The sequence below is a fragment of the Furipterus horrens genome, unplaced genomic scaffold, assembly GCF_987537825.1.
Source record: "Furipterus horrens unplaced genomic scaffold, mFurHor1.1.pri manual_scaffold_2, whole genome shotgun sequence".
NCBI classification, from domain to species: Eukaryota; Metazoa; Chordata; class Mammalia; order Chiroptera; family Furipteridae; genus Furipterus; species Furipterus horrens.
Genome location: NW_028327172.1, coordinates 7005044 through 7015782, shown reverse-complemented (window position 1 = coordinate 7015782; position 10739 = coordinate 7005044). Strand labels below are relative to the sequence as shown.

Below are 10739 nucleotides of genomic sequence, written 5' to 3'. Positions count from 1 at the left end.
ATAGAGCCCGGGTCCACCCGGCGGGGTCAGCCTCAGGGAGGGGCCTTAAAGAGACTGCCGCCCCGCTGGTGCGCGTGCCCAGTGTGGGCTGAGGAGCTGCGGAGGGAGTGTCGCTCCGGCAAGTACACGTTAGAAACTTTATTCTCTGGAGGCTATGGAAGTCTGAAAGCAGGGTTGGGGTCACCCCTTCTCCGGCTCCTCCGGGATTCCCTCCAGGCTGTTCTCCTGGAACGTACACCCGTCCTTTTGATTATGGGCTGGTTGCATCTTGTTTGCCCGCGAGCCCCTACGGCTGAACATGGATAGCCGCCGCCACAGCACGGTGATCAAAAGGCTTTCGTTAGACTTGGGATTCTTGCGGTCCGGCGGCTCCACATCTAACCGTCCGGTCCCTGCGAGGATGATGAGGCCGCTGAGCTCCGCTCTCCCCTCCCCTCCCCAACCTCCTGGCCCTTCCTCCTCTCCCATTCCCTGGACACCCCAGCTGTATGTATCTTATGTTCGCACCTTCTCCTTCTGATTCAGCCTCCCTGGCCTGCCCACTGGGGGTGTTAAGGTCCTTGTCTTGGCAGCAGCCCATGGCCCACACGGCCCAGCGCTCCGTGCCACCCACTGCAGCCCACCAGGCTCCCCCCAGGCTTTTGTGACGTCAGATATCCCGCAGCCCCAGCTCAGACGGCAACCACCCCTTCCATCTCTCCCATCACAAAAGGCTCAGGGTCATGATGGTGTCGGCTGTTTATTTACAAAACGAGCTCAGGCTTTTCAGGGGCCCGTGGAGCGAGGGCACTTCTTTTTCTGTCTGGTTTGGAAAGTCCCTGGGGTCTGCTCCAAATCGGGGCGCTTCCGCTTGGCAGCTGCTTCCAAAGAAGCCCAAAGTTCATCTGCCTCCGTGTCTTCTGGGGATAGTTTTGTGGGCTCTTGAGGCTCTTGAGGCTGTTGCGGTTCATCCTGGTGAGTGGAGAAAAGCTTAGGAGTCGGGGGCACAGTAACAGACCCACAGGCAAGGACGCTTGAACTGGGAAATAATCTTTCCAAACACCAACACTTTTATTTTCTGCTCTGGGAAACAATTCCCAACCATGTTCCTATGTCACGCTTGGAAGTAACCCTGTCAGGACTATAACTAGTAACACTCCTCACCAACATTAAGTGATGTGGCAGGGAGATGCACAGTTCCAGGTCTGTGTTCCAGCTGTTTCCTTTTTCTCCCCATAGGGAAATAAGTACATCTTATGCCCTTGGTTTCCACCTTCCCAGACTCAACCGCTTACCTCCCAGTTATCCCTGCCTGACAGGAGAAGGCAGTTCAGCTGAGACTTGAGATAAACCTGCAAGAGATGAGTGGTATTAAGGAGCCAAATGCACTGAAATATACAGAAACATGAATGGGGGGCTCAGGAGGCAGCAGGTTCTCACCTTGTGCTCCAGGCCCCGGGGATTCCGGATCCTGTGTACCCTCAAGATTCTGTCCAAGCCACAGGAGGCCAGGAGGGGCTTGGAAGGGTGGCACTGCAACCCTCGGACACTGCCTGCCAGCCCTTTCAGACAGCTCAGGAGGCGCCCTGCAGAAGTGGGGAGGCCTCAGTGTGAGCTGGCCAGCCAACAGCTAGTATTGAGTATTTACTGTTCAAATCACTTTACATTTCAGTATTTCATCCTCAACCTAACGCTGAGATAGAAGTTACCATTATATCTTCATTTTGCAGGTGAAGGAACTAAGGTACAACCTGACACCTAAATGAGGGTTCAACCACCCCACCACTGCCTCAGAGGAAATCCTGCCCTTCCCTTCCCCAAATGCTCCCCAGTCCACTACCTTGCCGGAGGTCAATTTCTGCCAGCTGCCCATGAGTGTTCCCCACAATCACTGAACTGAGGAGAAGACCAGAGGCAGGTGAGGTCAGCAGGGGCCTCGGGGAGTACTTCCTGACCCCACTCTTTGCCCTGTAAACACTCACTTGTTCCCAGGAGTGAGAGTCATAGCTGTCAGTGGGTACTCCCCATAGGTGGCCTCTAGGACTGGCCGACGCTGTGGGGAGGCTGGATCATAGACACGGACCTGGAGGAAGACTGAGGTATCATGAGAATACCCTCACCCTACACAGCCCCCCACTATGGCTTCCTCACATCTTCACCCCCTCCTTTGTATACTGCTTTCCTGTTTATGAGCCACTCTCAGAAAAACTCTCATTTGAAATGTACCCTTCTTCTCTGAGTGTTAGCAGTTGGGGGAAGAGCATCTTAGAAGCAAAAATGAACAGGGCTGAGGGGAGAGGCCCCCCCAGGTTAAGAAGTGGCAGCATTCCCATGGTCTGCATATGTGACCATTTCATACTACCCCCATACTCCCATCTTGGGATGGAAAAGCAGGTCAGTCCAATTGTCAGAGGGTGCTGAATTTCAAGCAAAGAGGTTTAGCCTTAACAAGGGAGGAGAGATTAAGCCCTCATGTGTCTTTTGAGCAGAAGCATATCACCAAGATCAGACTTCAACATGCAGGAGCAAAGGAAACTGCAGATACAGTGGCCCAGTCCTGCCACGGTCAGGTCTGTCAATATCCCTAGCTGGGCCCTTTCTATAAAGCAGAGGAGCTGAGGCCAGAGAGGAATCAAGCGTCAGTCCTGAAGCAAATCAGAGGCTTCATCAGGACCAGAAACCCAGTTCTCTGGATATGGAGCCCAGTGTCCTTTTGTGACATTTGCGCCCTGAAATTCTATTGTGAAGGGAACATTCCCTTCTCCTCTCCTTCCTCTCTTCTAGTTGGGAGGAAAAGGAAGAGTCATGGTTTAGGAAACTCCATACTAGAATGCAGTAGGAGAAGGTTACAGGGCTGGAATGGATGGGGTGCTCCCTCCTCTTGAGAGTTCAGGGATAGAAGGATAGCGAGGGGGGCCCCTGAGACAAAGGATGGGGGCGGGGCCTACACAAGGAGTCTGTTTCCCTAGGAGGCTGCTTGAGCCCAGTTAGGAGGGAGGTCTCTCACCTGGTGGTACCCTGTACAGGTGACAAGCTTCTGTGACTCAGGGAGGAACTGTATGTCCTGGTCCCAGATGGGAACTCGCAGGTCGAGCCAGTCGTTCCGTACCTGGTGGGGTGGGTCCATACAGGGCTCTAGGGAGCTCGGTGTGCCCCCTCCTCCAACCTCAGTCATCATCCCCTAAATTCCACCAGGTCTCTGACTCAGGGTCAGTGGCCCCAGCCTTCCTGGACCTCACACCCAGCCCCTCCCTACCCGTCACTCACGTTCTTGGCTCTGAACACAGGCTCCTCAGACCCCTGCAGGTCCCACACCTTTAAAGCATTCTCCTTCCCCCCCGTGGCAACTATGTGGGGGTGCACTGGGTCTTGGCGCATCCTACACACCCCAGGGCCCACCCTCAGTTCCAGGAGCTGAAAAGAATGAGGTGAGATGGGAAATGAGAGTCAGTTCCACAGTCCCTAACCCTCCTTGCCCAATGCCCTCATTCAAATCCTGCCCTGGCTCCCTCCTTCCTCAACCATCAAGATCAGGGTAGGGGAGTCTCACTGGGTCAGAAGATGTCTCCTTGTCATTGTCACGCCAGACTCGGAGAACCCCAGAATCCACACATGTGATGAGAGTGCTGTAGGCAGAGGAAGCATAGAATAATTAGGCTAAAAAAAAAAAAAAGAAAAAGAAAAAAAGTGAAAAGTGTTCTCTAAGCCCCAGTCAACTACCCCCAAATTAACTGGACTCCTACCAGCCCTCTTCCTAAGAAAGCCTCCAGGTAAATTGAGTCTGGGCAAGGCCTGACAGTTTCTGGCTTCAGTGTCTATTATTTGTTTTTAAAATTTTTATTTATTGATTTTTAGAGAGAAAAGGGAAGGGAGCGACAGGGAGAGAGATGAGAGACGTCAATTTGTTGTTCCGCTTATTTATGCATTCATTGGTTGATTCTTGTATGTATTTTGACCAGGGATCAAACCCGCAACCTTGGCATATCAGGACGATGCTATAACCAATCAAGCTACCTAGCCAGAGCCTATTATTTATTTATTTTTAGAGCGAGGGGAAAGGAAAGAGAAAGGGAAAGAAACATGATGTGCAAGAGAAACAGTGATTGGCTCTGAACACAGGCTCCTCAGACCCCTGCAGGTCCTACACCTTTAAAGCATTCTCCTTCCCCCCGTGGCCAATCATACACCTGTGTCTCTTTCATACCCCCACCTGGGGACCTGGCCCACAACTCAGAAATGTGCCCTGACTGGGAATTGAACCAGCAACCTTTTGGTTTCACAGGCTGGTGCTCAATCCACTGAGCTACGCCAGACAGGGCCAGAACCTATTACTTAATTTCTTTAAAAAAATTTTTTATTTGTTTTGTTTATTTATTTATTTATTGTTAGAGAGAGGGGAAAGGAGAGAGGGAGAGAAACATCACTGTGTGGTTGCCTCTCACTTGCGCCCCCAACTGGGGACCTGACATGCAACCTAATCATGTGCCCTGACTGGGAATCAAACCAGCGACACTTGGCTCACAGGCCGACACTCAATCCACTGAGCCACAGCAGCCAGGGCTACTTAATTTCTTCAACAGAGTGAGAGTTTACCAGTTTTATAAGTGAAGAAACTGAAGCTCTAAGCAATTAAACTATTTGCCCACTCAGCAAATGTCAGAAATAAAAATCCAGTGTGTGATACTCCAAAGCAGAGTGACTTTGTATTCTACATCTACATCTGGCCCTGCAGGCATTTTTGAATCTTAAATCAATCACCAGGGCTCAGGATCAGTAACTCTGAAAGGACTGAAACGGTCTGGATTTAGGGTCTGGCCAAAGTCAAACACCAGCTTCCAGTCTTGAGTTTCCCATTCTGGGTTCTAGGCACTCAATGTCAATCTCTCCCTCAAAGAACCCCTCCCAAGAAGCCCAAACAAGTGTCTCCCCAGGGGCTGTACAGCCTGAGCCTGTGCTCTTTCTCACATTTGCCCGCCCTCCGCACCTCGGTTCAGCATCTGTTTCACTTGCCTCAGCTGTGACAAATCTTCCAACTGCTCTTTCTCCAATTCATCCTCCACATTCCCACAGGCTCACACCTCTGACCTCAGAACTGCCCCCTCAAAAACCAGTAACTCCCCAGCACCTACAAAACAAAAGTGCAGATCTCTCAACCTGGCACTTAGAGCCCTTTACAATTAATCCCAACCTCCCTTGCCCATCTTGTAGGAAAGTGCTTCCTCGGTGTCAACTCCAAAATGCTACTTATCTTCCCTGAAAGGTACCCTGTAGCCTGACACCAACCCTTGGCCTCTGCCCAGGCAGCAGCCTCTTTCTAGAGTGCCCTTGCCTTTCTCCACCTGTCAAAATTCTAACAATTCTTCAAGGCCTATTTCAAATGTCTTACCTCCCACCCCAAAGAAGTTCCTAGACCTCACCTATCAGAGCTATCACCCCCAAACCTACACAGCCTATTCACAACGTCCTCTTTTCATCTGCGGAAGAAAGCTATGCCAGTAATCGAACCACTGGCACTTTCCTCCTATCCTTTCCTTTGGGAGCTTCACCGCCTTGTTGGTGTTTGTCAGTTCCCATTTAAGAACATCCTCTAAACTATTAAATGACTTGCTCAGGGTCACTCAAAAGGTTACAGAACCAGGAGGAAATTCCTTGAGGATGCAAACTCTATGAGGGTAGGTGCTGTGTGTCTGGTTAACCTGCAGCCCTTGCATTTCGCCGGATGCATGTAACTCAGTAGGTGTTCAATAAGTTCTTGTTATAGGAATGAACGGAAGACAAGGCTCAGATCCCTCTCACCCAGCCCAGGCCCGTGTCCCCCTAAGGGTTGGTCTCCATTATTCGGCCGTCCTGCGTCAGCCTCAACGGTCGCCCTAAGCCTTCAGCGAGGGGCTCGGTCTTACCCGTCTACCTGGGCGAGGCCTCGAAATGTGCCTTCCCCGCCGGGGCACTCCCTCTGGCCCTGGAATCTGCCCTCCTCGGTGCTGAAGTGCTTCACTGTCCTGTCGGCACAGCCCACCAGGATCTGAGGGCAGAGGAGGGCAGGATTGGGGGGAGGACGAGACTGCCGCCTCCCCTCCTGCCCCCAGCTCCAGCCCGGCCAGGGGCTGCTCACTGCTCACCTGTGTCTCCCCACCCGCGCCCCAGCACAGGGCGCTCACCGCCTCCTCGCGCCGCGGCTCTCCCGCCGCCGTGAAGTTCACTGCCTGCTTGCGCTGAAGATTCACCCCTGCGGGACGCGAGCGTCAGTCGCATCGGAGTCGCGAGCGGGCGACCTCTCCACTTCCCGACGCCCGATCCTGCCACTCACCTTTAAGTATCCCAGTCTCGGCGCCGACCCACACATGGTTCCAGCGCGCCCCAGCAGCTGCCATAACGGAGCCTGGCGGCCTACAGCCGCACTTCCGGCGCAGCAGTTACGTCACCAGCGCGCGCCGAGTGGGATCCGAGCCAACGCCGGTTCTGGGAGTTTAAGGCGCTGGAACGCAGCCTGCATGCCTGCTCCTGCTGTTTTTACAATAAGAAAACGAAATGTAGACGCATTTGGAGGAATCTGAAGAGTAACTTGACCAATTTTCACTTGGAGTGAAACTCATCCTAAGTGGACCGCGATGCCTGCTCCAAAGTATCATGGCCTGTTTTTCTTTTTTTTTCTTGTACGAAACAAGAGTCCACTTAAGAAACGATTCAGATCACTACTGTAGCGTATGACTTCAAACTCTAGAATAAAAGACACAGAACAAAGAAAGACGGGGAAAATGAAACCGACGATCTTAAAACATCTCTGTTTTGGAAGGTGGTGGTAGGGTTTCACTTTTATTTCCTCACATTGAGGTTTGGTAACGGTAAAAACTAGCTCAACCTAAGTAAAAACCTGCAAAGTTAATTAACAAAAACAATATTTCTCCCCAGGATAGGCTGCAACTTTAAGATGCCATAAGGCTCCCTCTTTTGAATGATTATCTAAAAAAGAAAAAATGACTTCATTTATTTCTAGAGAGATGGAAAGGGAGGGAGGAAGAGACGGAGAGAAACATCGATATACCCAAGTCAGGTATATGCCAGCGACCTTTTGGTTCACAGGCTGGCACTCAAGCCACTGAGCGATTAACTTCTCACTGAAAAATATTGTTTTCCGAAGTCAAAGACTGTTGGAAGCTTCAGTTTTCACAGTTCGGATTTGACGTCGATGTCTTTGCACAAATCCTGCTGTCTCCAATCTCTGCAAACACTATCGTATAGGGTTCCACCTTTTCTCTCATCGTCGTAAACCAGTTTATCCAGTACTTTAGACTTAATTTGGTTAGGGAGCCCGTAAATCGTGTCACTTAACATACAACAATCATAGATACTAAAGAAAAACGGCAGTTATCATAGTTGTACGATGACAAAAAAAAGTCACTAACTCTCTTCCGCGAGAAACTCAATAAAACCTTAAAACAAACCTTACTTTATAACAGTTTTAATTTTCCCCAAATGGGAAAGTGCACCGTTCCTGGAAGTACTGCAATACCAGGTCGATGCGTGGAGTGGACGGAGCAAGCCCCTATTCCAACTCCCAGTTTCAAAAATCCATTTAATATATTGTCCTCGGATAGAGGACGTATCAGATATTAAACTGATAAGAACAGATACTACACTTGATCTTAGCCAAAAGGCCGAGAAGCGATACCATAGAGCTGGTCTCTGGGCCAGGCTTACTATTATTGCAGCTTTTAAGGTTGTGGTGATTTTTATGTCCTAGCGTTTGGATGTTTTTAACTTGTAACTTTTCTTAATCTCAATTTTTTACAAGTCTTACTTCGCAATAATATCAGGTTTTGGGAAACAGACTTTAAAATAGAGTTCTTTACCGTTTTTCCTACCTGCGCAGTGCTCGGTGTGTTTTGCATAAACCCTCCCTTCCGGTTTTTAACGTTCTTGGGATTGGTTCACGTATGTCCTGAGTTCAGTGCCCACGTGGTCTCTTTTTCTCCTAGACTGTGGCTTCGGTCTCACGTCCTGAGAGCTCTTTAACGCCTCTGGAGGCGGCCAGGCGGTGGTCTCCATCAGTGGGTTGAAGGTGCGGCGGGTGGCGGTGTTCCCCCTACGGGGCACGTTTGGAGAGGCCGCGGTCCGGGAGCACAGGCTCTGCAGTACAAATTGCTGAGTCGGGATCCCTCCTCGCCAGCTCCTGACTCCTACGTTGCGTAGCCTCCTGTCTCCTCCTCTGTTAAATGGGGAAATCCTAACGTGCTTAGTGGGTGTTTGTGAGAAGCGAGGACACACAGTGAAGGTTGGCCTTTAGGGACTGACTTCTCGCATCCCGGCTCTTTTCTGTGCCCTTCCCTTCTGAGTTGTCACATCCACCCTCACTCCCACTGACATCTTGCTGTAGACCCTTCACAGAGGGGAAAACATGCCCTGAGAGAGACGTTTCAGCAGTTTCTGATTCTTAAACCCAGGATTCAGCGGTGGGAGAGAGGCAGAGGTGAGGCCAATGTAGGTCAAATTCAAATGAACAGTTTATAGGCTCAAAGCAACGCCCGGCTGTATGAAAGGGATTATATATCAGACCCTGTCTGAGAAGGGACTTGAAGTCCTGTTTCCTTGGAAACTGTATGCCTATAAATGTGGTATGCGCTGTTGGAAACCTCCTTAACTGGGGCGCTGCAGCTAGCTGGGCTGAAAGTAGAGGCCTGGGCTCTGTGTCAAAGATACAGGCATGGCTGAGAACCTTCAGGCAAGAGTAACTCATTCCATTCTCACTAATGTAACTTCAACTAGCCAGGTTTCTGATAAACCAGAAGCGATAAAACCTAGAACCTCCATGGAGGTGCTAAATTAAAGGGGGTGTGGTCTGCAGAATAATGATCCCCGACAAAAGTGTCTGTTCTAATTCTTAGAACCTCTTAATGTGTTACCTTACATGGAAAAAGGTACTTTTCAGACATGGTTAAGGCTTTTGAGAAAGATTATCCTGGATTGTCTGGTGGACCCACTGGTATCATCACAAAGGCTCTAAGGAATAGGAGGCTTCAGACTCAATATCAGAGTGATGCAGTATGAGAAAGATTTGACGAGCCCTTGCTAACTCTGAAGATGACACAGGGTCATGCCTGGTGGCCTCTAGAAGCTGGAAAAGCCAAGGAAGTGATTTTTCCTTAGAGCCTCCCGAAGGGAACACGGTCCTGCTGACACAGTTTGATTTTAGCCCATTGAGTCCCATTTTGGATTTCTGGCCTTCAGCCATGTACAATCCATCTGTTTTGTTTTAAGCTACTGAGTTTATGGTAATTTGTTACACCGGCAATAAAAAAAAACTAATACAAGGACAAAAGCAAAATTCAGTTTCTTTCAATCCCAACTTTCTCCAAATTCTGCAAGACCCAACCTGGGGCAAGCCACAGCCTCCTGAGTGGAGCAGGCTTCTATCCTGCTGGCCTGGCTACAGCGAGTGTGAGCGGCCCAGGGCACAGATCTCTGGGTGGGCAGACCTCCAGCTGGGTATTCACAGTCAGCAGTAGCCCTGTTCCACCTTTGCGGGAAAGGCAAGTGGGGAGCGGCTCCTTCAATCTCATTCTACTGCCCCCCACCCGCCGTGTCCCACAGGGGTACAGGAGGCTAACAATACACGTGCTCCCTGGGAGGCTGTTGGGCCATTTGTTTATACTTATTGAGGAGGCGCTGTACGACGCTGAACAAAATCAGATCTGTCTAGCTTTGGTTCCATCGCCTCCTTGCTGCATTTCCCAGATCTCGGGTAGAGTAACAGTAGCCTCCAGACTCCTAGAGCTAATAGCCCAGTCTGATAGTTATATCCCTGGGCCTTTGACAGCTGACCCTCTCCTCCCCTGCTATTCTGTGACAATGGGCAATTGTCTTATCTGTTCCTTGCCTTCATGTCCTCTATCCAAGGATGTTTCTGGCACCTGCCACCCATGGCTGGTGAGAGGTTGAGATGAGGTAATTAATGCACATAGTGACTGGTCTGTAGCTAAAGCTAAGTATACCTGCTTATAGTCATTTCCAGTCTGTTTCGATCTCTTTGCAGCTTTGACACGCCATCACGTGTGCCTATAGGTGCTCTTCCCTGGTTACCAGATCAGTGCTCTGTGAGTCTCCCCACTGCCTGCAGGTCCTCTACAATTTCTTCCGTTTCTTCTCTGCTGTTCCCCGCCCATCGTCCCTCAATCCCAGGTCCTGGCTTGGGTCCTTTCTTATTACATCTACTCAGGACAAACCCTCCCATTCTCGTGGCTGTTTTACTATTGACAGCTTTCAAATGTGTGACTACTACTTAATGAACAAAAAATATTTTCCTTCAGCTGCCTTCTTACATTGCTGATATGGAATGCATATTTGGATTTCTGTATCTGCAGGTTCCGCATACACAGACTAAACCAATTGCAGATGAAAGCTATTTTTTAAAAACCAGTACAGGTCTTTTATTTTACTTATGTCGTGAATCCCTAGAGTAGGGGTCCAGCAGTTCTGGATCATTTTCATTGGTTCAGTGTGCATCTCTGGGTGGAGTAGGCTGATGCTTCAGTTGAACCTGAGATGGAAACTTTTTAAAAGCTTCATCATTGCTGACATGTACTATGTAATTAGGTCTATGAGTATTGCATCTGTACTGGACAGAACGTTCTTGTCATCCTCTAAAAAAGTGTAACTACTTACATAGCATTTACATTATATTGGATAGTAAGTGATGTAGATGACTTGAACCATACGGTTGTGCATAGGTCATATGCAAATATATTTTAGATAAGGGTATTGGC

The 10739-nt window shown here is 49.6% G+C and overlaps 2 protein-coding genes and 1 non-coding gene across 5 annotated transcripts; all 3 read right to left on the bottom strand.

Moving 5' to 3' along the window:
- Window positions 1–180: 180 nt before the first annotated feature.
- TEX54 (testis expressed 54) lies at window positions 181–580 on the bottom strand. Its single transcript, XM_090267458.1, has 2 exons — window positions 508–580; window positions 181–392 (listed from the first exon to the last, which is right to left on the bottom strand). The coding sequence occupies exons 1-2, from the start codon at window positions 578–580 to the stop codon at window positions 181–183; spliced, it is 285 nt and encodes a 94-aa protein (XP_090123584.1).
- A 140-nt stretch (window positions 581–720) lies between these two features.
- Window positions 721–6391, bottom strand: WDR74 (WD repeat domain 74). Of its 3 annotated transcripts, XM_090260068.1 has the most exons (11): window positions 6287–6386; window positions 6099–6205; window positions 5880–6001; window positions 3530–3605; window positions 3247–3393; window positions 2987–3088; window positions 1962–2062; window positions 1820–1875; window positions 1420–1565; window positions 1275–1331; window positions 721–951 (listed from the first exon to the last, which is right to left on the bottom strand). In XM_090260068.1, exons 1-11 carry the CDS (start codon window positions 6348–6350, stop codon window positions 766–768), a joined length of 1164 nt encoding a protein of 387 aa, XP_090116194.1. In that variant the 5' UTR covers window positions 6351–6386; the 3' UTR covers window positions 721–765. The 3 variants fall into 3 exon arrangements, with proteins under 3 accessions (XP_090116194.1, XP_090116185.1, XP_090116199.1); XM_090260059.1 differs by lacking the exon at window positions 3247–3393 and having other exon boundaries at window positions 6287–6391; XM_090260073.1 differs by lacking the exons at window positions 5880–6001; window positions 6099–6205; window positions 6287–6386 and adding an exon at window positions 4990–5048.
- A 1064-nt stretch (window positions 6392–7455) lies between these two features.
- LOC150017617 (U2 spliceosomal RNA) lies at window positions 7456–7646 on the bottom strand. The gene has a single exon (XR_016509450.1). It is a non-coding gene; the product is annotated as a U2 spliceosomal RNA (small nuclear RNA).
- Between the last annotated feature and the right edge of the window lie 3093 nt (window positions 7647–10739).

What these genes read in the sequence shown, in the direction of transcription:
- TEX54 (XM_090267458.1), bottom strand. Translation starts at nt 580, where the DNA reads ATGGGCTGCTGCCAAGACAAGGACCTTAACACCCCCAGTGGGCAGGCC. An exon ending in GGCTGAATCAGAAGGAGAAG is followed by an intron (nt 393 to 507) that starts GTGCGAACATAA and finishes TCATCCTCGCAG; the next exon opens with GGACCGGACGGTTAGATGTG.
- WDR74 (XM_090260068.1), bottom strand. Translation starts at nt 6,350, where the DNA reads ATGGCAGCTGCTGGGGCGCGCTGGAACCATGTGTGGGTCGGCGCCGAG. An exon ending in CCTGTACAGGGTACCACCAG is followed by an intron (nt 2,063 to 2,986) that starts GTGAGAGACCTC and finishes GTCTTCCTCCAG; the next exon opens with GTCCGTGTCTATGATCCAGC. An exon ending in CAGGCAGGGATAACTGGGAG is followed by an intron (nt 952 to 1,274) that starts GTAAGCGGTTGA and finishes TCCACTCACCAG; the next exon opens with GATGAACCGCAACAGCCTCA.